The sequence below is a fragment of the Protopterus annectens genome, chromosome 8.part0 (assembly GCF_019279795.1).
Source record: "Protopterus annectens isolate FY-2018-M chromosome 8.part0, PAN1.0, whole genome shotgun sequence".
NCBI classification, from domain to species: Eukaryota; Metazoa; Chordata; order Ceratodontiformes; family Protopteridae; genus Protopterus; species Protopterus annectens.
This window is the reverse complement of record NC_056741.1, coordinates 385,094,032-385,119,257: the sequence shown is the minus strand read 5'-3', so window position 1 is coordinate 385,119,257 and position 25,226 is coordinate 385,094,032. Positions and strand designations below refer to the sequence as shown.

Genomic DNA, 25,226 nt, shown 5'->3' with positions numbered 1-25,226 from the left:
CAAGCTCTGACACAATCCCCCTTTGAACTAACCTCTAGGTGTGATCTAAAATTTCTTTCCTGGAAAGCTATTTTTCTAGTTGCCATCACTTCAGCTAGATGAATTACGGAAATTCAAGCACTTTTGTTTAGAGCTCCATATTTGATTTTTCATAAGGAGAGAGTTTCTGTCAAGACAAACCCATCTTTGCTTCCTAAGGTAGTTTCCGAAACTAACTTCCATCAATCTTCTGGTCTTTTTTCCGAATTACTCTAACAAGGGTTAGTACCTATTACACCTGTTAGATGTTCACAGACGGTCAAGGTTCTACCTTGACAGGACAAATGATTTCAGAAAATCCAAACAGCTGTTTATCTCATCTGAAATAAGGGCAATCTGTAGTCAGTGACTCTAGCCAAATGGATTACAGACCGCATTTTCTTTGTTTATGAGGAGAGGTATACCGGTACAGATTTCCCCAAAAGCACACTCAACCATAGCGCTAGCCACTTCCACTGTCTTCCAGTCGAGAACATCCATAAATGACATGTGTACAGCTGCAACTAAGGTGTCTGCCCAAACCTTTGTTACTCATTACAAGTTGGATCTGGTGCTCAGGAATGTCCTTCCTTTGCGTCCACCCAGGAATATAAGTAGTTGGGGACTCTGTCCCACATGTTTGATGAGAAAATGGAAGATTGACAACTTCAGATAATAAAGTTATGTCTTACCATAACATTCCGTCTGAGTTGTCCATTTTCATTTGTCAACAACTTCCCTCCCTCCATCCCTCTGCCAGATTCCTGGAAGAAGGGACAGTTCTCCCTGACAGGTTTCCTTTTGGAATTAATTGTTAGTCCAGATATGGTCTTTTCAGGAAATTTTACTTTTTTCTTTCACTTATAGGCAAACTTGATTTGAGGTAATCTATTCTCAGCATTATGGGTAAGGGATGTGCTCAAGTTTTTTTTTTTTTAATGCACAAGCTATAGAAGCATCCAAGTCTGTTCCTAGGCTTCGCAACCAAACCCACATATTGATGACAAATGAAGATGCACAACTCAGATAGAATGTTATGGTAAGACATAACTTCTTTTTTTTCCCCCCAATCATCATCAGGCTTTATAAACCCACCAAAACTGAATGGCTGTCCACTGAACCCAAACCTAATCTTGCGCTAAGGGATGAAGAGTGACAAAAATGGAAACAAGCCACCACAACTGATGACACCTCTTTTATACCCTTAACGTAATGTAGCCAAGAAGTCCATCAGAAAGCATGGAAAAAATCTCCAAAAAAACAAATCACCCTCTTTCATTGCACAAAAATCGTTTGGAAAGAAGTTAATATTCTTACAGGATGAAAACTTCATTATAACACCCTCTCTACAAACAGCATTCAGTGTGGCACAACAAACTTTCTCCAAAAGATTTCCTTAAAGAATTTAGCAATTTCCTATCAAACTCTACACCTTTTGCAGATCATGCATTTCCCACTCGACCATCATTCATCTCCCACATCTATTTCAAACACACATCCCAAAGAACTCTCTGTTTTACTTGAAAGTATTCCCACTGACACCCCTCATGGATCTGTCAATATAAACCCCTGGTTCATCTATCACTGCAGTCATCATCTATGTCTTCCTCTTACCTTCATATATAATCTGTCTCTCAATAAAAACGTCATACTGCAAATCTGGAAAAATTCTCTAATTAAAACCCTCCTAAAGCAAACCAACCCAAAAGATGCCTCTGATTTCCATCCAGTATCCATTCTCCCAATTCTTTGCATACTTTAAGAAGAGATAGTTGCACCCAACTCTGCCTGTATCCAGCAGTACCATCTGCAATCCTCCAATCAATGTGGGATCTAACCAAGATGAAGTACTGTAACAGCACTTTGGTGATGACATCCTACAAAACGCTTACAGAAGCCTCCTTATAGATCTATTTGTAGACCTGACAAAAGCATTTACCTCTGTCTTCTCCACAGCAAACTAATTGAAGTTGGTATTGGTCCAGATGCCGCTCCATGGTTTAAAAACGTCCACACTGATAGATACTTTAAAGAGTAAAAATAGGATCCTCCCAGTCAGAATCTGCACCTATTACCAAAGGTGTACCACAAAGATCCATTCTTTCCCCCTTCTGTTCTCCATATTGGACGGCGCAGTGGTTGCATTGTCGCCTCAAAGCAAGAGGTTCTCTGGTTCGATTCTTGGATGAGGTGCCTTCTGTGCGGAGTCTGCATGTCCTTCCTGCATTTGTGTGGGTTTCCTCTGGGTGTTCCTGTTTCCTCCCATGTTAAAGACATGCGTCTGGAGTGTTTCTCCCCAGGCCTCCACTGAAAATTGGTTTCTTTCCAAGTCAGACTTTCCCGGTTAACAAATGTTTAAATAAATAAATATTCATTAACAAACTTCCTTGTGACCTTCCTCATCTCCCACGCATTCTCTATGCTGACTACATGGTCATTTACCAGTCAGGACAGTGTCACTCCACCATTTATTGCCAGCTTCAGTCTGGTTTACATGAGCAGCACCTATGGCTCATAAACTACTTGTTAACTCCTCCAAAACCAAAGTTATGCTTTTCAGAACTCCACAGAATATTCTAATTGTCACCCCCTCCAAAACCAAAGTTATGCTTTTCAGAACTCCACAGAATATTCACCAAGCATCTAGCTCTGTGAGTATCTTTAACTTGTATAACCATTCCATAGAAACCGCTTCTCCCTTCAGATACCTATGATTATGGTTTGATTGGTCACTAAACTTCATTTTCTACATAGACGGAATAAGAGCCAGAATAAACTCACTCCCCATCTGGGCCAAAAAGATCTCCTTTCTAATCCCCGCCAGAAAGAGCAGCCATCAGCAAGGGAGTTCTCCTTTCTCATTTTGAGTATTCACTTCCATTTTCACTTCCATCTCCAAGAAAAATACCACTACACTCCAGAAATCTCTAACGGCATCTTCTGATACATTACAAACTCTACTCTGTGTGAGCATCACTGTATCACTCTAGGGGAAAAAAACAAATAGCCTCCCATAAAACAAAGGTCATAATCTACCATTAGGATCCCATATCTACAAACTACTGAAACAACACATTTACTATCCTTGCAGCTAGACTTCATGGAAAAAAAACTCTTCATACAACCCGAGACAAAACGTGCAAGCTACACCAACTCTCATTACCCTTAGAACCAAACTCCACAGCACTACACATGCATTTTCCTCTCTGACACCTACTCTTTGGCAAGCTCTCTCTAGCGACCTAAAGGAAATTGACACTTGATCCAAATTCAGCATGCATCTCACAAAGCACTTCATTCAAACCAAAAACTCCTGCTTCAACACAGGACGTATAACCTATCACACTATCCCTGTTTTCTAAGTCTCTCCTCTGTTGGATTTACTTAAGTTTAACCCACTTTAGAAACTAATGTGAATATTGTATATTGCACTCTGATTGTTTACTAGAATGTATACATGCAGTTTAGTTTGTCTTAATTAGTCTCAACTACTGTGTTATCACTTACATTTTTGCACTTTTTGTGAAATGTTTTGTATGTCACCCACACTGAGCATGAAATTGGTCAGTATTGATCAGTGCGCTGTGCCAATAAATGCTATATATTTTCTGTGTGTGGGTGTCTGTGTGCGTCATATAATTTTTTTGTGTGCATATTTGTGTGATGCTTTGCTGGTCTTTATAGTTGCGTTCAGTTTTTAGTGAGATTAATACAGTTATGATGCTGTGGGTTTGTGCCCCACAAGGCAGTTATTTTTTTTTCCTTTTGTTGTACAGTTTGTTTATATCAACAGACCACTAGGATGGTTTATTTTAAAATGTAACACATTTGGTGTTAGAAGGAACTTGCCAGATCAGTACATTTATCTAAATGTCCATAAAAATCGTCATTAATATAGCTGGCTTGATAACTGGAGTCAGTTGTTGAACTGACATGGGTAAATTTAGAGATGTTATCATACAGATGAATGGGGTCTTCTTTTTTTGAAGTGTCTAATGTGGGTGGTAGTGGTTACTAAGGGAGTGGAAGTTCTGAGGGTAAAGGTAACAAACTTGTGCATAGACTTTACTAGTAAAAGACCAACCATAGTAAGGGAGAAGACTAGCCACGTTTCCGAGTACCAAGTCAAGAATGTTTATGCCCCTGGCGGGTTTGAGGACAGTCTGATCTCAGGGCAGTTTTTGTTTACCCAGTCCAGTAATCACAGAGCATATCCAACATTGGAAGTGTCTATGCTGAAGTTGATGGAAGGGTAGTTAAAATCACCAAAGACTTGGAAGAGCCTTTACTTATAGGGATATCCTCTGAGAATGTCAGGAATTTATCATGATCATCTAGAGCCATGGAGGGTGATTAATTCCAGGCTATGAATTAAGCATTTCATATGATATGTTTATCATATAGAACACTGCTGCAGTAGCCTTAGCTATATGGATCATATCCTGCCAGCAATATAACAGCTGTCTGGCTTGCATAGATACAGGGCACCTTCCACATGCCCAGTCAGCTTGAGCTTAGCTGGCTGAAAAGACAGGTCTGGGCCCCAAGCCTTTCAGAACTTTCATGCCATTGAAGAAAGTGCTCCTCTGCTGACTTTCGAGGATCATCAGTCAACTTGTGCTGTTGCTTTTCTGGACAGATTAAGTTCCCTTTGAGGAAGAACTTTCCACATTAAAAAAAAAGTTTTATTGTTCTTTCTTGTTTAGGAAGATTTTTTTTCAGCTAGGAGTCCTTTTTTTAATGGGCTGTCATGAGACTTAACTGTACTTTTAAACAGGAGAGCACTTTTTCCTGACACTTTAAAAGTTGTTTAAAGTAAAAACATTTTTCTGTGGAGAAATTTTTTATTTTACTTTTTGTGGATTACAAAGTGTTTTAAGCTGCATTTTTTATTATAAAAAAGTGACTTACAGAGACTAAATGTTTGTCTGCTTTTGCTGCTTATTTTCCCTGAGAAAGAGACACCATTTTTGGCATGACCATGGAACAAGCTACCAAGCCTTCTTCCAACCCTAAAAAGAACATTTAAGCAAACAGCCTTTGCCACCACACTAGGCCAGCAGTTTGCCTCTGATGTAGGTGGGTGACTCTGCTTTGGCCATAGCTAGTTCTTCAGACCACTCTCTTTTTTTTTTACCCCAGAGCCTTATGATGGAGCACCTGCAGTCATTATGGATGGGGTGTAGCCATGTTCTCTGAGGCTGTTTGAGTCCCCTCATTCAGCAAGGGAGAGTCACTCTTGTCAATCCTGGGAGAAGGAACAGGGAAGACTTCCTTGTTTGGTTAGAATGTCATGCACATCCATGGAGAAGTTGCTGTTGCCATTAAAAACATTGTTTGCCCCATTTCTCTTGTCAAAAAGAAACCGAAAACTAAACATGCACCCCCCCCCTTCTCAGATTTCCTTAGACAGGAGTAGTTTACTAGGTCTGGATAAGGGTTTAATTCAGGCTATTGATCTTTCTTATAAGGTGGTTTCTGGTAAAAGAAAGAGGAATACTTCTTTTCCTGAAGAGATTCAGGACTGAATTTGGACAGGGTTTTCTTAGTTTTCTGATTCAGACTCAGTTGAGAGCTCAGTTTTTGATTCTACATGTGGGGGGTGGGGTCTATTTCCCTGAGATGTTTTCCAGAATGTGCCAGTGTTTTCAGTGGGAGAATATTGAGGTTTCTCAGTCCATCAGAAAATTACAGAAGAAATTTCCAGAACCTTCACCAATTCCTCCAGTTATCTCATATTTGAAGGATGTGCGCGTCGCTGCCTGCAGTTTTCTTGACAGCCTGCTGCTCCTAAAAAGGAAGATATAATGTATGAAGTTCTCCAGTCTTAAGCTTTTATATATAGTCAGTCATGCAGCTGCTAAATATTTGGTTAATTAATCTTTTTGACAAGGATGGAAAGATTATTGATCAGTATGGAAAAAAGTGTATGTTTCTGCAACTTTGATTTTCAGAAGTTTGAATTGTCAGGGCCATAAAATAAAGTTTATTCTGCCTAACTGAAAATATGAAGTGTTTTCTCTGCAGCCTCTCTGTTTGAGGAAAAATCTGCTTTAAATAATTTAGTTTCTTCCATTTTACAAGTCACAACTCATTGTTTACGGTGTGTGTGCGTATATTACTCTGTTGATCTTGTCAGGGCTATGGTCACTGGTACTGTTTTGATAAAGTTTGCCTGGCTTTATTCTTAGAACTTCTCAGATGATGTAAAATGAGATTCTTAGTTCTCCTTTGGATAGAACTTTACTTTTTATTTCCTCTGCTGCTTTTGTTCTCAAAATTGTGATGAAAGGGGCAAGTTAATAGAGGGACTTCTAAGATTTTTCAGCCTCCTTTTCAAAAATTTCTAAGTGATTCTCTAACCCCTCATCCTATTTTAGTATAAAAAAAAAATAAATAAAAAATAAAATAATCTTATACAAAATGGGATGGGGATAAGCAGATGTTTAAGAAAAAATGGTGGGTCCAAAAAGAATCTAGAACCCCCCCAAAAAACGGGACATTCCAACAAGTCAGAATGACTGTTTAAGAGAACTTGCCCCCCTCCCCCCAACTCAAGACCCTTTCACCTTCTAGAAAGTCTGCATTTCCACATTTCAGTTTGGCAGCAGATACTGTCAGACACGTGGGTTCTGAAAATCATTTATCAAGTTTACAGATGGTGCGTGGGTTCTGAAAATCATTTATCAAGTTTACAGATGGTAGTGGGCAGAAATCCCTCCTTTCCAGGGATAATTCCTCATCCACCAGACCAAACTCCTTTATTTCCCCCTTGTGCTTTCAGCACATGCTGTCCCAGGGAGTGATAAAACTAGTTCCTCCTTCCCAATTCAGGAAAGGTTTTTTATTCAAGGATGTATTTAATTTCTAAGAAAAAAATGCTTGGAGACCAATTCTGTATTTTTCTGTCCTGAACCTGTTTGTGATAGTGCCCAAAATCAAAATTGTTACTTTACAACCTGTTACCTCTTCTTCCTCATTTAAGTTTCTTGGTTACACTAGATTTAAAAGATGCTTATCACATCCCTATTCATCCAGACTTCCAAAGTTTTTTAATGTTTTGTGTGTCTGGATCACATTACCAGTTCTCTGTCGTACCCTTTGGACTATCCACTGCACAGAGTATGTTCACAAAAGTGTCTAGCTCCAGTTATATCTTATTGAAGGCAGAGTATCTACATTTTTCCATATTTAGTTAACTTACTTATCTTTGCAAGAGTCTTTTTCAAAATGTCAGGTATCTCTCACTTGGGTGAAAGATCTGTTACCCAAGTTGGGATTCCAGGAGAATAGTCGAGTTTTTTGGCTCCTTCACACAGGTTTGAGTTCCTGGGGTGTCAGTTCAAAGAGCTTTTATTACACACGAAAAAAAAGGCTCTATATCTAGATCTTTTTCTAAGGTTTTCCACGTAGACTTCGGTCACTGTGACAGCAGTATGGTTTCATGCCAGGAAAGAGCACTACAGATGCGATGTTTGCTCTGAGAGTACTGATGAAGTACAGAGAAAGTCCGAAGGAGATGCATTGTGTCTTTGTGGACTTTGAGAAAGCATATGATAGGGTGCCTAGAGAGGAGTTGTGGTGTTGTATGAGGAAGTCGGGAGTGTCAGAGAAGTATGTAAGAGTGGTACAGGATATGTACGAGGGTAGTGTGACAGCGGTGAGGTCTGTGGTGGTAGTGACGGATGCATTTGGGGTGGAGGTGGGATTACATCGAGGATCAGCTCTGAGCCCTTTCTTATTTGCAATGGTGATGGATAGGTTGACAGACGAGATCAGACAGGAGTCCCCGTGGACTATGGTGTTTGCAGATGACATTGTGGTCTGTAGTGAGAGTAGGGAACAGATGGAGGAGACCCTGGAGAGGTTGAGATATGCTCTAGAGAGAAGAGGAATGAAGGTCAGCAGGACTAAGAATATATGTGTGTGAATGAGAGGGAGGCTGGAGGAATGGTGAGGATGCAGGGAGTAGAGGTGGCAAAGGTGGAGGAGTTTAAATACTTGGGATCAGCAGTTCAGAGTAATGGTGAGTGTGGATGAGAGGTGAAGAAGAGGGTACAGGCAGGATGGAGTGGGTGGAGAAGAGTGTCAGGAGTGATTTGTGACAGACTAGTACCAGTAAAAGTGAAAGGGAAGGTCTACAAGAGGGTAGTGAGACCAGCTATGGTGTATGGGTTGGAGACAGTGGCATTGACAAAAAGGCAGGAGTCAGAGCTGGATGTGCAGAGTTAAAGATGTTAAGATTTGCACTGGGTTTGACAAGGGTGGACAGGATTAGGAATAAGTATATTAGAGGGTCAGCCCAGGTTGGAAGGTTTGGAGACAAAGCCAGAGAGGCAAGATTACGTTGGTTTGGATATGTGCTGAGGAGGGATGGAGAGTATATTGGGGAGAAGATGCTAAGGATGAAGCTGCCAAGTAACAGGAAAAGAGGAAGGCCTAAGATAAGGTTTATGGATGTGGTGAGAGAGGACATGCAGGTGGTTGGTGTGACAGAGCAAGATGCAGAGGACAGGAAGAAATGGAAACAGATGATCCGCTGTGGCGACCCCTAATGGGAGCAGCCGAAAGAAGATGACGACTTTGGTCACTGTGAGATAATACCTCAGGATTTTGGGTCTCTTGGCATCTGATTCTTGTTGATGCCCCTGGTAAGACTCCACATAAGAAAGGTATAATGGTATCTGAAGTTTCTTTGGTCCCAGCACCAACACTCTGTCTTTTTAAATCCCAGTTCTGAGGTTTATCAAAAGAGCAATCACTTAATGACCGCAAATATCCAGGTCTGCCTTTTACCCTCCCTGCTCCAAAGCAGTCAGTCAACTCATGACACCTTGGACAGCAGTTTCAGGAGAGAGAAAAGTGCAAGGAGTGTGGGACACCAAGGACCAACACAAGTACATAAATATGAAAAGAGATGCTTGTCATGATCAAGGCACTTAACTCTCTGAATCATCTTTGGCCCGCTGGACCTTTCAAGTTGTTACTGACAATACCACAGTTGTGGTCCATCAGTAAGCAAGGGGGAACCAGGTTGTACCCCCCTTGCAAACTGGCCATGTTAGCTTGTGATGTAGCTTTACAGCCCATCCTCATTCTGCAGGAATCCAAAATTGTGGGGCAGACAAGCTGAGCAGGATATGAGCAAACCCTCATAAATGGAAGCTAGATCAGCGGATCTTTGGGATTTGGTCCATCTTTGGGAAGTTCCTGAATTATACCTGTTTATCTCCTCTCTGAACAGTCATCTTGAAAGATTCTGCTGAAGAACTCCATGCAAGAAGGTCTGGGAGACCAATGCATTTTCCTTTCCTTTGACAGGAATGCTCCCGTATGCTTTTTCACCCTTTCCATTAATATCAAAGGAACGTTGGAGGGTGGGGTTCCTTCTGAATCTTTAGATCATTGTAGTGGCTCCCTTCAGGCCCAGAATTAGTGGATGTCCTTCTATGTCACTGTTGCAGTGTTCTTAATAGTAGGGATCTCATGTTAAGGATAGACCAGTGTCAGACCAGTATAACAAAGCATCTAGAGCTTGTATGAGGCATATGTCACATATGTGCTCCCCACACAGGATGTAGGGCATAAAGGTGACCTATGGGTGCAGATACCCAAAACTTCTTCGCCACCAGTTCAAACGCCATCATCGGCCGGTCTGATCTCCCTATGCTATGCTGAATACCTAGCTGTCGGGTAAGTGCCCCTTTAGGGTCTTCTTTTTTTTACTGCTGGTCTTGTTTTCCATTGGATACCTGGAGTTCATCAGACAAGAAGGGAAGATGTCAGTATTGGAGGCAAATTACCTATAAGGATAGTTGTGAACAGTGTCTCTTTTGTTTGGGTGCTTCTCATGTCCATACCTCCTGTAGTATTTGTAAGACGTTTGTGCGTAGGGGTCTTAGAAGTTAGTTGTCTTCACTGGCCATCTATTGTGAGAACCAGAGGCTTAAACAGTTAGCCCAGGGTAACATGGCAAAATTGATTAACGAAGTACTCCAGTTAAGCAAGAAGGCTAAGAAATCAAAGCCGAATTCTTTAGCTGTCTAGCGTGAACTGGACGTCTCTCTAGAAGCAGGTGATAGCTCTGTAGACCATCCGGTGTCAACTTTGACTTTCTCTGCCACGACCCTTTTGGAGGCTGGCATGGATTCTTCTTTTCACACATCCACTGAGGCGTTGCAGGTGTCTGCTCTGGGCATTGTGGGGGATCCGCTGTTGATTATCCCGGCGGGCCCTAAATGGATTCCAGAGATTCTGGTCAGGAAAGAGTTTCCAGATACTCTATTGAATCCTGTCAGGGTTTGGAACTTCCCATTTTAGGGCTGACATTCCTACCAAGAAAAGATGAAGACTAAACAGTCTTGTGCATGTCCCAAGGATGCTCAGAGGAAATGTCAGGAGTTTACTCAGGGCCTTTTTAATTCCTTAATGACCCTGAAACTTCCTGAAGAGGTTAATGTGCCTACCCTTCCCCCTTGAATTTCATCTCCTTCCAAACAGCCTGGGGAACTTGATTCCTCTAATGAGGATTTGGAGTGTTATAAACACAGTGGCCAGAATGATGGAATTATTTAAGTGAGATTCATCTCAGGTGTCCAATATCCAGAAAAGGTATTATGAGTTGCTTCAGGTGGAGATGCCTAAACCTTCTGCAGTATCTTCTGTGTTGGCCACCTTTAAAGCTGCCTCTAAGATTACTGGTTCTCAACCTCCTGCTCGAGAGAAACTTAAACGGTTCTATAAGGTTCCTGAGGATTGTCATATCCTATTTGTGTTCTTCTGCTGATCCTGCTGTGGTGTCAGTCTCCTCTGACAAGCCTTCTAAGCTATTTCCCCTGTACCAAGCTTCTGCCTTTGGATATGGATAGTAGCGCCATGGAGACAATTGGAAGGAAGGTATATACTGCTTCCACTTTGGTCTTTAGGGCCATCAGTTACCAGACACACATGACCAAACATGCTCTGGCCTAGATTACCAAGGCTTGTCAGGTTAATTCTGGCTTCCCTGATTCTGAAGCAGTCTTCTGCTCTGTCTGTTTTGGGTTCTACCTCTCAGGTGGCTCGCCACTCTATCAAGTACAGCTATAAATAACTTGTATAATTGTATATAATAATTAAACGTTTTTATATATTTGAAATTTTGTTAATGTATATTTTTTAAAAGTGATTTTTAATGTTTGTATCTAAAATTGTTATTTTTAATTTAGAATTCTTGCTACATATTCTGATTAATGTCTGTTTACTGGCTTATATATGAATGGGTATGTAACTTTAAGGTTTAGTCGCTGCTTTTTTTTTTTTTAATTGCTTTTTCTATTTGATTGGTTGCTGTGTCTGGTTTCTTTCTTTAAAAATGTAGTTGATTTTAATGAATTTATATTGCACTAAGAAAGGGTTGTTTAACCTGAAAGCTCTGCACTTGTATTGTATTCTAATAAAATTACTGGTCTTGCTCTTGACTTCGTTGTCCAGCTTTTTTTTTTGGATATTTTAGTTGGAGATCAGTCCACTGTGGTGTTGCTTCTTATGGTGCTTTCTTCAAGGGTTTGGATGCCAGTTTCATCCTTGAAGCTGCTGCTTGGTCCTCAGTGCATACCTTTGCTAAGCATTTTAAAATGGATATGGTTTGTAGAGCCAGAGCAGGTTTTGCTAGGACTATACTGCATGGGTTTGTTGAGGGCTTTTCCCAGCTTTCCACCTCCCACTCTTTTTCTTGCGCTTTTGTACTCTCCCGAAGTTTAAAAGTACTGCAACAGTGATCTAGAAGGACATAGTATAATAGTGTAAAATCTTACCATAACAGTAGACGTCCTTCTCTTCCCCGTTGCAGTATTCGGTCCCTCCCACCATCCACCTTTTTCTTTTGGGTTTTTATTTAGTTACCTTCCTGTCCGAGAAGTCCCCCTTTTCCTTCTGCATTCTCTTCACTTGAAGTGAATATCCTTTTTTGTCCATGGAAACTGTTCTGTACTGGAGCAGTTCTGGGTAACAGCGTCCATACTTCACCTTTTTATGCCCTATGTCCTGTACGGGGTGCATATGTGTGACATACAATGCATACAAAATCTGAAGGGTTTGATATACTGGCCGGACATTGAGCTATCCTTGGCAGGGGATACCCAAGTTAAGAATACTGCAACAGTGAAGAGAAGGACATTCACGGTTATGGTAAGATTTTACACAGCTGTACTTTCTCCCTTCTTTTGGAAATGGCCAAGGGCAATTACCACAAAATTCCTCACAGAATAGAATCACACATGATCAGGGATGTTTGATACACCCCGACCCCAATCAGCTTCAACTGACTACCTGGATGATTAATTCCCTCTAGTTACATGTTTGCTGAGAATGTTCAGCAGGTACTAATGAAGGCAAGAAGGCCTTAAAGTAGAAAGTTATATATTGGCAAATGGAAAGGTTTGTAGTTGGCGCCAACAACATAGCCAGCACCCATTCAGGACTAGTGTTTCTCTGGTTTTATAATATTTGTGTGTGTTAGTGATGCTTCTCCATTGAGGTTAATTTATCAGCCATTTCAGCACATCTGCCCATGAATGCTCCTCTTTCAGTGCATTCTCATGTCAAAATGTTTTTGAAAGGGGTTTTGCAAAACAAGCCTTCAAGAAAACAAGTCACCCCCATTGTGATTCTAATTTGTGTTAGATTAGCTGGTTCAAATGGAGCCACTGTTAGCCTGTCTGGCTGATTTGATGTTCTTACCTTGTCCTCTGTAAGAAGAGTAACCAAGTTACAAGCTCATGTTGAGTCAACCCTACCTAATTTTCTACAAGGTTTTCTTTGAGAACTAATCCTCCTTTTATGCCTAAAGTGGTATTTGGGTTTACTTTAAGCCAAACCATGCGATCTCCCTGATGTTCATCGTGCATACAGCTGCAGTCATAACAGATGGGTTTTCCTGCCGTCAGGCGGGTCCTCAGTCGGCCGAATTCCAAAGTCTAGGTCCGGCGTCGGTTGTCGTCGCTTCCTCCCTGACGTCAGTGCGTCAGGGGTATAAAAGATCCAGCTGACGCCATTTTCTTCAGTCTTTCTTGCTGCGCGGTGCCCAAAGCAGAAGCAGTTTGCAAGTGCCGGTCGGCCAGCTCCTGAGATTACGAATATTTTTCAACCGAAGTCTTCTTGAAAGCTAAGTACCCCGTTGGGGAAACTTTTCTTGCCTCAGACCGATGTCAGACAAAGTTAATAATTGCATTTCTTGTGGGAAGCAAATACTGCATAAGGATTTTCATTCCCTCTGCATTTCTTACCTAGGCCCAGACCACGGCGTCTCGGCCTGTCGTTTTTGTGCTACATTCAACAGACGTACTATTAAGCGTCGGGCGGAGTTCGCCCAACACTATTTCGGCAAAAAATGTAATTACATTATGTCGTCGGATACTCAGACTCCAGTTTTGAGTAAAAGACGCAAATATAAGGACCGACATACGAGGTCCGCGACTTCTACCGACACCACGCCAAAACAGACTACAGGTGGTCCGGTTCTCAGTGAGGTGCCTACGCAGCCCCTGACTACCGACGACACTTCATTGGCGGTGTCTTCTGTGCCCGAGGTCGCAGGCTCTTTGGCCCACACCCCGACTACAGATACCGAAGCCACTATCGGCGGTGAAACTCAGAGTTTAGATAGACCTGCCACCTCTCAAGGTGTCTTCAGGCCTTCCTCTTCTTTTTCCATCAAGGCTTTCACTAAGTCAAAATCATCCATGCATACTAAAAGACAAGCTCCACAGGGCCCTTCTCAAGGCCCCATGCCTAAAAAGTAGATGCTCAAAATGGCTGAGGATTTGATTACTCTTATTAGGGGCTCTCAACCCCCCCCCCCCCGGACAAAAGACCCAGAGTGGAGGAAAAATCCCCCTCCTCGGACCAGGCCTCCATTATTTCAGAACATTCTGAAGACCAGGAACATTCTTACTCCCCTTTTGAAGATTCTGATGCAGAGGAGTCCATTCCCTCTGTCTCCCCCCCTGAGGATTACTCTTTTGGGGAAACCTTACATACCTTGAGGGAACACTTCCACTGGGAAGGCCAAGCGTATTCAGACTCCAAGAAAAGGCTTAGGGATTTCCTCTTGCTCCCTCAGCACAGGCCTCTGGCTATACCTCCTGTCTTAGACATACTAGATGACGTGTATTCGGAGGCCTGCCTTAACCCAGATTCTTTACCTCCAGCTCCAGTCAAGCCTGACCGGTATTACCGGGTTCCTGACTCACACCAATTCCTATACAAAAGCCATGCGGCTGACCCAGAAACTGTATCACAGGGTCCCAAGGGAATTAATGCCTCCACTGCTAAAAATCCATTACCTTCAGAGAGAGATTCCAGAGCTTTAGAGAGGTGGGGGAAAAAGGTTTACACCTCAGCCACCTTAACCATGAGGACATTAAACTGTCAGTTCCATATGTTAAAGTACCAACAATTTCTGTTATCACAGTTGAGAAACAAAATGTCACAACCTGAACAACCACACTTGAAGGAGTTGCAGGATTTGATACATAGTGCAGAACAAGTGGGTAAGCATACCTTGCAATGTGGTTTTGATGCTTTAGAGGCCTCATGTAGAGCTGCTGGTACAGGATCAGTCATACGTAGACATGCCTGGCTCAAAGAGCAAACCTTACCAGATCATGTCAAAGCTAAATTACTAGATGCCCCTCTGCAAAAAGATGTATTGTTTGGTGTTAAAGCTGAGGAGGTATTAAAGAAAATGGAGGAAAAGGCAAAATCAATGCAAACAGTAAAAGATTTCCTACAGGTACAACCTCCACGTTTCAGTAGAAATTGGCCTTCCAAAAATTGGTCCTTTCCAGCCACGGACAGACCCCAAAGAGGTAGATACAGGTGCCTGAGGGGCAGAGGGCAATCTCAAGGATCATTTAGTGGCAGACAATGGCAAGCACCCACACAAAGAGGTGGTGAGGATAGTTCACAGCCATTCAGAAAGCAGAACCAATGACTTTCCCCTTTGCATGCCAAGCAAGGCTCAAATGGCAGCACCTTTAGGCGGAAAACTGGCATTATTTTCGAAAAATTGGCATATTGTCACAAAAGACAAATGGATCCTGGACATTATAGACAGAGGCTACAGATTTCACTTTCACACCCTTCCAAAAATGAGAGGCATGCCAAACCTGCCACACAATCAAAGGGCAGAGGCACAAAACAAATTTCAGATCTCATGGACATGAAAGCTATTCAAGAGGTACCTGTACAAGAACAGGGTCAAGGTTTTTATTCCAGACTATTCCTGGTACCAAGGAAGGGAAAAGATTGGAGACCTATTTTGGACCTATCCATCCTAAACACATTTTTACTCGTGCCAAAATTCAAGATGCTCACATTACAGCAGCTTCTTCCCATGCTGGGCAAGGAGTCTTGGCTGGTAACATTGGACCTCAAGGAGGCATACCTGCATGTCCCAGTCAGACAAGATTGCAGAAGATACCTCAGATTTCTTGCAGGTTCAACCCATTATCAATTCTCTGCATTGCCCTTTGGCTTATCTACTGCGCCCAGAGTGTTCACGAAATGCCTGGCATCAGTAATCGCCTACTGCAGACTTCAAGGGATACAAATATATACATATCTGGACGACTGCCTGATCCAAGCGGACAGCAAGCACATACTTATGAAACATCTGGCGTTTGTAATAATGTTGTTGAATTCTCTGGGATACACAGTCAACAAAAATAAATCAAGGCTAATACCCTCTCAAACAATAATTTTCCTGGGTGCCAGCCTGGATACAAACACCCAGATGGCCTACCTCACGCCAGAGAAACAAGGGCAACTAACTCAATACTTCAGAAAACTGGCAACTTTCACCAGACTGACTGCAAGGAAAATCCTGCAGGCTCTGGGATTCATGGTATCTTGCATCCTACTGATCCCATGTGCAAAGCTGCATATGAGGAAACTTCAATGGTACCTAAAAAACCTATGGTCTCAACACAGCCACAGTTTGGAAACAATAATACCACTAATTCCATGTCTTCAAAAGGAATTTCTGTGGTGGGCTCAAGCATGCCAAAGAAACACAGGTCTCCCATTCTGCAAGCCTCAAGCAAATCAAATCATCACAACAGACGCCTCGGACTACGCCTGGGGGGCGCACATGACAGATCGGTGCATTCAGGGCAAATGGCCCCAAAAAGAAAAGCACCCACACACCAATCAGAAGGAAATGCTAGCAGTAATAAATGCTATTATAGCTTTCAAAGACCTAGTGCATCCAGGCCAGCTATTGATAAGGATGGACAACACCACAGTAATGTGGTACATAAACAAACAGGGAGGTACCCATTCATACCCCCTATGCAGGCAAGCCATGTCTCTTTGGAACATGGCTCTGGAATTACAAATCGAGCTTCAAGCACAGTACCCGCCAGGCAAGGAAAACACACTGGCAGACAACCTAAGCAGAAATATGACAGATCCACATGAATGGAAGTTGCATCCTCAAGTTTTCACAAAGATAACTCAAGCATGGGGAAGGCCACACATAGATCTATTTGCCTCCCACAGAAATCACCAATTGGCAAAATTCTGCTCAAGGAACTTTCATCCACAGGCCTGGAAAGTGGACGCACTCTCCTTCAGTTGGGCAACAATGACAGTTTATGTCTTTCCACCTCTCCCTCTGCTGCCCAAAGTTCTATTAAAAACCAGAGCAGACAGACCAAAGATGATTCTCATTGCTCCAGACTGGCCAAGATAACACTGGTACCCACTCCTGAAAAGCCTGATGCATTCCCCACCATGGATCCTGCCTCTAATGCCTCTTCTACTGACTCAGCACAACTTCAAAACTCTTCACAGTCAGCTGAAAACACTCAATCTAGCCGCATGGAAGATTCCTTAAATTCACAACAGGCCCTACTCTCCAAGGAGGTGCAGGATGAATTTTGGAGGCCAGAAGACCTTCTACAAGAAAAGCCTACTCTGCAAAATGGAAACGGTTTTGTGCCTGAAATGAGAAAAAGGGTCAGAATCCTGGAATACTGAATTTACCCCAAATATTACAGTACCTAGCTGAGATGCTAAGCAATGGACTTTCATTCTCCTCCATCAAAATCCATGCCTCAGCCATTTCTGCAGAATACAACACTGATCCTCCTTTATTCTCTCATCCTCTCTTAAAACAGTTCCTCAGAGGGGCTAAGAATATAAAACCCCCAAGGAAATGACCAGTACCTGCTTGGGACCTCAATTTCATACTAGAAAAGCTGACCTTGCCTCCTTTTGAGCCAGCTGCTTCAACAGAACTGCAATACTTGTCTTGGAAAACAGCCTTCCTCCTGGCAATCACTTCAGCTCGCAGGGTTTCGGAACTACAAGCTCTCATGGCTGTGCAGCCTTTCATCATTTTCCATCAGGACAGAGTTACCTTACGAACCAATCCGTCCTTTATGCCAAAGGTAGTATCCAGGGTAGCCTTGAATCAGGCTATCCACTTACCTACCTTTTACCCTAATCCTCAAAACAAAGGGGAAAGACTACTACATTCCTTGGACATTCACAGACAGCTGCGTTATTATTTGGACAGAACAAAGCCTTTCAGAAAATCAGAGCAACTCTTTGTGTCCTATGCTGCAGAAGCTCAAGGGAAGCCTATTTCCAAACAGACAATCTCAAAGTGGATAGCCCACTGCATACGCTTTTGTTACTCTTTTCATGGTAAATCTGTACCTGCAGGCATCAGATCTCACTCCACAAGGGCCACAGCTACCTCTGCAGCTTTCCTCAGGGGGGTTCCTACCAAAGATATTTTGGAAGCAGCCACTTGGAGTTCCGTACATACCTTCTCCAAGCACTATCACCTACCATTATACTCCAAATCTAGAGCAGGCTTTGCCACTGCAGTCTTGCAGGGCATCCTGGCTCCTCCTAGTTCCACCTAGTGCCTACCACCCCTTTTTAGCTTTGGGATTCTACCCATCTGTTATGACTGCAGCTGTATGCACGATGAACATAGTACAGTTTTGAACCTACCATAAATGTAGATGTTCGAGTGCTAATACAGCTGCAGTCCAGGTTTCCCTCCCTCCTTCCCCTCTTGGGACAGGCCTAACGGCTAACACCTCCTCATACAACCTGATTGGGGTATTCTTTTATGGTGTATTTGCTTGCAACTACTGTTTTTTGATTATATTGCATTGCATTATTACATAATTTTATGTATTGCCTTCCTTCTGGGGGCACCTGACATCTGGGGCAAGAAAAACTGAAGAAAATGGCGTTGGCTGGATCTTTTATACCCCTGTCGCACTGACGTCAGGGAGGAAGCGACGACAACCGACGCCGGACCTAGACTTTGGAATTCGGCCGACCGAGGACCCGCCTGACAGCAGGAAAACCCATCTGTTATGACTGCAGCTGTATTAGCACTCAAACATCTACATTTATGGTAGGTACAAAACTGTACTTTTTCTTTCCTGAACCTAAAAATGAGGGGGAGAGGATACTCCAGAACTTAATCTTTCAGATCTTTGGATCAGTTGTTTGTCTTGTGAAGGTAAGAAGGGACAACATGGGTTAAAACAGACTATTTCCAAATGGATGCCTCAGGATGCCTCAGGCTATTACCTTTTGTTATATTCACTACAACAAAACTATTCTAGGCAGGGTCAAGGCCCACTCTTACAGGGCCTTGGCTTCATCTGTGGCTGTTTCGAAAGGGTTGGATTTGATAAATATTGAAGCATCAACTTGGTCCTCTGTACATACATTTACAGGGCATTACAAGCTTGATTCCTTCTCTAGGTTTAGATCAGACTTTGCCAAGACTATTCTCCAGGTGCTCTTGGACCATTCCACCTCCCAAACAGCCACAGATGTGTAAATAAACTTAGCATAACAGTGTATGTTCAATTGATCAATGTTGCAGTAGCTACTCCCTCCCTTCATTTTTTATGGCACATTGTGGGCAATTTTAGTTTTTGTTGCTCATTAACATTGTCCTTTCAGAGCTCAGCCTCCCTCTCTCTGTTGGCATGAAAGCTCTGAAGGGCTTGGTGCTTGTACCTGTGTTTGTAGTCAGCTCAGCTCAGGGTTACTGGTAAGATTGTGCTTCAGGAAAGTGCACTGAAGCTTTGGAAGCCAGATCAGTGTTAAATCTGTGGCACAGTATAACCTATATAGCTAAGACTACTGCAGCAGTGATCATTCAGACATCTACTTTTGTGGTTAGTAGGTGAGCTGAAGTTCAGTAAGCTCGGGGGGGGGTCAGATTTCTGCCGTTCACTGAGTGCTAATATTAATTAACTCATCTGGACTTTATCTTTTGATTGAATACTCTTGTGCCTTTCTCTGTTTCTTTCCCTAGATATTCTTCCTTTTATTCATTTGTCCATCCCATGCACCACCACATTTTCTGGAACTCGGTGTTGCTTTTTTTGTAATTCCAGAGGCTTAAAATTCATTGCGAATTTTGTCTGCTTTGTAGCATTTTTTGGATTTTATTTTTTTGATAGCCTTTCAGTAAAGTCGTTTTCTCCAGTTTAATTGTACATTCATCAGTACATCTCAAGAATTTATTTTGCTGTAATCAAAATCTGTTCTGAACCATTTGTTTTTACCTAGTGTTTTTTTTTCAGCTGAGAGTCTTTTCTGTAGCATTGATCCTCATTTCCGAGGACTAAGTAAAACCCTAAACTTTAATGGGTATATAAGCCCTACCCCCTTCAAAGCTGCATTTTTTGAAGATGTGTGTGTTTTGGCTAGTATGCAACAGAAAGAAGTTGCTAACTTAATTGGTAACTTTATATTTACCAGATTTTCATTTTTTTAAAAAGCAAATGTTATAATTTCCAACAGTATTAATTGTGCTGCAGATAATCTACAAATTAGTATTATTAACATGTATTGTTTATTCAGACTGTCAAAAGCATAACAACTTCAGCTGTATATTGTGTATGTCAGAATAATTCATAGTGGTTTCAAGTGTGTGAAAATAGTTTGATTTTAATAATTAAGTAGTTGAATTTGGTTTCTGTAGGCTTTATTTTACAGCTGAAATTAGTTTAACATGAATGAGTGCATTTCATAAATGTAGTTCTTTTTTTAAATTTATTTCAGATTATCACATGGGAATACTTTTCTAATTTGTGATTAATTTTATTGGAGTACACTAGATTCACATTGAATGTGCATTCTGCATAGATAATTGCATTATTCCTTTCTTGCAGGGCATCCAGGTCACTTACCACATCCTGGAATGCGTGGACCACCTCCCTTGATACCACCACCAGGGTACAGTGGTCCTCCACGTCCACCTCCTTTTGCTTTCCAGAGACTTCCACCACCTCCTCCTCGACCTGTTCAGAGACCACCTGCACCGGCACCACCTCCTGCTCCAGCACCAGCTCCAGTGCCAGCACCTGCTACAGCACCACCACCTCCACGACCCCCTGTTCCTGCACCTATGAGAGGTCCTTTGCCACCTCAGTAGACATCTGCAGAAGATTACATTTTAATTTTATCCAACTTTGGGGTCTTTTAACATTTTCCATGGAAAGCTGGTAATACAGAAGGGTAGTATGTTCTCGTTGAGAATTTATCTTCATTACAACTGCCATCTGATAAAAGATCCAATGGCCTTTTATTGGAAGCTGATTGTTATTTTTGTTAGGAAATAAAAGTGTGTACAGTCCAAAGGTGATGCATTTGTTATGACAGCAGACTAACTCTAAAAGATAGACTATTCAGACTTTCCCTTGTAACTTGAGTGGGGGAATGGTTGTGAAAGAGTTGTTTATTGTGTACTGAGTATGTCAGTCCATTATAGGGATTCTGGTTTAACTTTTGGTAAACTGTACCAGCGGAAGTCCTTTGTAATTAACATGCATCTAAAGTTTTATGTTTTGATTGTTTCACAAGGGACAGGAAAACTACATTTGAGAGACTCATCATAGTTTGAAAGCTTCATCTCCAGCCTATCCTCATTGATATGTTGCTGTATAAGAGTATGGAAGACTGTGTTTGATAAAAAAAAAAAAAAAAAAAAAAAAAAAAATTGTTCAGAAACCTCTCCAGTTTGCTGGCTTTTGTAATAGAAAATTCTGCAATATTGTTAACTGTATTAAATATCATTTAAGTAGTATTCCCAGTTTTTAAACCCTTCTACATTGTTTCTGTATCTCGTGTTGCTTGTTTCCACCATGAAAAGATGGCAAGAAGGTGTGTATGATTTTTTTTTTTGTATTTAAAGAGAATAAACAGTACAAAAAGTGTAACACTTTGTGTGCCTTATTCCATTTTTGATCCATTTTTGTCATTATCCCCAACATTTAATGGCAAAAAGTAATTAGTGCTCCAATGGCGTACTTTTATTTTGAGCTTCCACTGAGTCTTGGAATAATAACTCCCCAAATGCATCTAGAAAACAAAAAAAAACAAGCAAGAACAATTATGCTTTTGAAGGGGGACAAGCCTGCTCACACCACCCAGAGCTTGTATATAACAAATCTATGGCTGCACAAAGTTGAAGAAATGTCCCAAAAGAAGGAATCCCTGCTGGTGGACACTTAACTGAGCCAACAAAGACTCTCTGGAAGGTTGTGATCAGGGAGCTGAACTTTAAAGGAGTTGTGCTTTGTGAAGCTGGTTCCTTAGGGTGCTGTAGAGTAGCCTTATTTTGACAGTAGGCATTTCTGTTATCCATGAGATTTCTAAAATATACTGAATATATTGACCTATGGTTTGTAAATGGGTTTATTAGAAATAACCATTTGGTGGATTAAAACTGATGTATTGTTTTATTACAAAAGTTGCTTTACCATGTAGTTTTTTTATACTGGAATTATACAAAAACAGTATAAATGGAAATCCTAGAACTCATTACAATTAACATCAGTGGAATTTCAGCATATTTCAACAAAATCACCATTTCTTTCTTATATGCTGGTGTGAAATTTGTCACTTTAGTGCATGTGATTTATCTTGCTGCACAAATGACTTCTGAAGAATAAAAATGATCCCAGTGTTTGCATCTGACTAATAAAAAAAAAATAAAATATATGCTGCTGTTATTTTTGGAGAAGCTCTGTAATAAGTCTTCATGTTGCTTTACCAACCAAGTCATGTAGTATAGTCCAACAGAAAGTCACCCATAATCCCCTCTTACCTGTATCTGTTTCCTGCACTTGGGTTAGAGGGCATGAACTTCTTAGTGTTTCCTGGTGCTTTCCATTCACTTCTACTGCCTAAAACTTCCATTGCTGCCTTTCTTTAATGCCAAATGAATGGTATAAACCTCTCGGTACCCTTTTACTAGTTTCCAAGACAAGTGAAAAGGTTGAGTTGAACTAGCTGAGTTTTTTCAAAAGTTCTTTGATTGCATTCTTTAGAACATCCAGTCTCCAAATGCAACATCACAGTGTTATGTAAATACGATTCACAGTCTTGACTGTTGCAGAAATGGTACTTCTTGCTACATTGGGTGATTCCACTGTAAGCTGACATAAAGCAAGCACAAAGTGAATGGAAAATCATAAGAAAGGAAGGTGCTGTAGCAGCAGACTATGTTTTTTTTTTCTTTTTTTTTTTTCCCCCACCTGGCGATCATCAGCTCCTCCTGACTCATGGCATCATTTGATGACCTTCTATAGATCACTGTTACAGTATACAGATACTTGTGGGTTATCCTGCCAAGGTAATCTTCTGTCCAGCAGACAAAAGCCACAAACCTTTCTGACACACTGTAAGCCCGGCTTATGACCTCAGCCTATAGGTGTAGGGGTTCATAAGTGGGCATATGGGCATGAGATCAACACAATTGGCTTTCCACTAATGTGGTCAGAGAAGCTTTGCTAACATCTGAGTACTGCATCATTGTGCTGTTACTACTGCAAAGGCTTGGTCAGATAAGCACCCCTTTTGACATCCTTCTTTTTACTACAGAATAATTCATATTGGCTAAGAGAGACGTGCAAATGTGGAAAGCAAAATCCCTGTCTGTGCTTGGTTTGCTTAGAGACCTAGGCATGATTACTGTTGTAAGATTTGTCAGTCATTCATCTCTAAAGCTTAGAACCAGGTTAGCTTCCCTGAATACCTGTTTGGAGATCCAACGTCAGAAGAGCCTCACTTTGAGCAAAATAGCAGAATCTTGGTCTTGGACATCCTGCTTACTTTCAAGAAGGAAGACAAAAAATGAAAACCAGAGTTTCTGGTTGCCCATTCCGACTCTGACATCCCCACCGATGTACAATAGAAATCCACAGTACATCAGTCCTACTAAGATGCCTGCTACCCACAACCCCCACTTGATGCTGGAGTGGCATGTCTTGCTTACACTTCCAGTGAGACTGAAACTCCTATTCCTATGGGAGAGAAGAGAGAAATAAGGGTGATTATTTCTGAGGAACCAGAAGGCATTCCTCAGATATTAGTTAGAAAAGTTGTCCCTGACTCCATTGTCCAGGTACGCTAAGGTTCCATTCCATCGCATTTTATTGAGGACATCCTGGAAAAGAAGAATTAAAAGACCAAGCAAGTTTATCCTCCATGAATGTCCCATAAGAAGAAATGGCTTTATTTTTCTTAGGGTGTTACAAAGCCATCATATCCTTGAAGCCTCATTCCTTTCTCCTTCACCTGACCCCCAACTTGAAAAAGCACCATGAGTCTCTTCAGAGGAGGAGGAGGAATCTAATTCTGATGAAGACTCACTGATTTATTTCTCCAAAATACTTTCTGCAGAACAACTATCCTCAGGGGATGAGGATACCTTGTCACTAGATTCCTCACTTGAGGAGATTTTCTTTGGTGAAACAGTCATCAGGATGATGCGAAACTTTGAGTGTGAATCTAAACAGATCACAGGTATACAGAAAAGGTATTAAGAGTTACTGGAAGCTGTCTTGGATGTTTTTGCTTCACATCTACCAACCAAAACTCACATCCAGTAGCACCCAAGAAGCTAGATAAGTTCTACAAGCTCCTAGAGGTGAAATTTATATACAAAAATCTTGTTGCAGACCCTTCAGTTTTCCTACTCATTACGTATAAACTCACAACCTACTCTCTGCATCCAGTGTGTTGCCATCTGATAGTAGGGACATGGACAGGTATGGCAAAAAAGTCTATACTTTTGCCACCCTCTTGTTTAGTGCCCCAACTACCAAACACAAATTAGTTTCTATTTGTTCCGGAAAACCTGAATAATACTCTTGCTGATTTTGAGGACTGTGAACTCAAATCCCAGGCTGAGTCTATGCTCAACAATTCCACCCAAGTAGCCAGACACTTAATTAAATGCAGCTATAATGCTGAAGAGACTACTTTCATGGCTGTGCCGAACAGTTTGGTCATGTGCAAGTTTGCTTGGCTTCACCTTCAGTCCCTCCCTGAATATGTTAAGGTTAAGTTAGTGGACTCCCCTTTTCGTAGGGGTGTTTTGTTTGGTCCTAATGCTGCTGAACACAGCAAACCCTACAGGGAAAATGGAAGAATCACGCAGATTTTCTTACATCAGTCCCTAGATACCAAAGGACTTATCCTTCCAAATCTACTACCATTTCCCATAGGTTACAGAAGCCCAAAAAAGATGTTGGGAGAAACCATAGTGGGAATCTAAGCCTGGAAAAACATTTTCCAGAAAAACCTGCTACTGTACATTTTCTGCCCCCTCCGTCCCACTTTGGTCCACAAATCTGTTTTTCCCAAAGACTCTCTCTCTCTCTCTCCCAGACTGCATTACTACAGACAGCCCCCATAGTCTTTACAAAGTGAATAGCTCTGTTGCCTTTTGTAGGACCTAGGGATTCATATTTTCCCATACCTGGACGATGTGAGTGAGTCTTTGCCCCAGGAACTCTACTGTTCTCAACTTCAGTGTCTCTCCTGGAAAGACTGGGGATTCATTCTCAATCAACTTCTGGAAGTCTTCTCTTACACCAGTCCATGTTACAATATTCTTAGGTTGCAGACTGAATACCCTGTCAATGACAGCCATCCTCCTTCAGGAAAAAAAGTTATCTCAGCTATTTCCTGTCTCTGCTCCCTCTGTCTACAAACTTTACAAGAGAGATTTTGAGTGCTGTAGGGTACATGACTGCCACAATTCCAATGGTGCCTTTTGTCAAATCCAGTCATACTTGAAGCTCCTTTGGTCTCAATGCTGTCACCCTCTGGACTTCCAAATTCTTCTCTTGCCCTTACTAAAGAAGGAGCTGCAGTGATGGATCTCT

At 41.7% G+C, this 25,226-nt stretch overlaps 1 protein-coding gene across 1 annotated transcript in view; it reads left to right on the top strand.

The window, feature by feature from the left end:
• Nucleotides 1-21,269, top strand: part of SF3B4 (splicing factor 3b subunit 4) — a 207,389-nt gene extending 186,120 nt beyond the window's left edge. Inside the window, exon 6 of the mRNA XM_044079896.1 lies at nt 20,223-21,269. Within this exon, the coding sequence (XP_043935831.1) occupies nt 20,223-20,485 (263 nt within the window). The 3' untranslated portion in view covers nt 20,486-21,269. The remainder of the gene's footprint in view (nt 1-20,222) is intronic.
• The last annotated feature ends 3,957 nt before the right edge of the window (nt 21,270-25,226 follow it).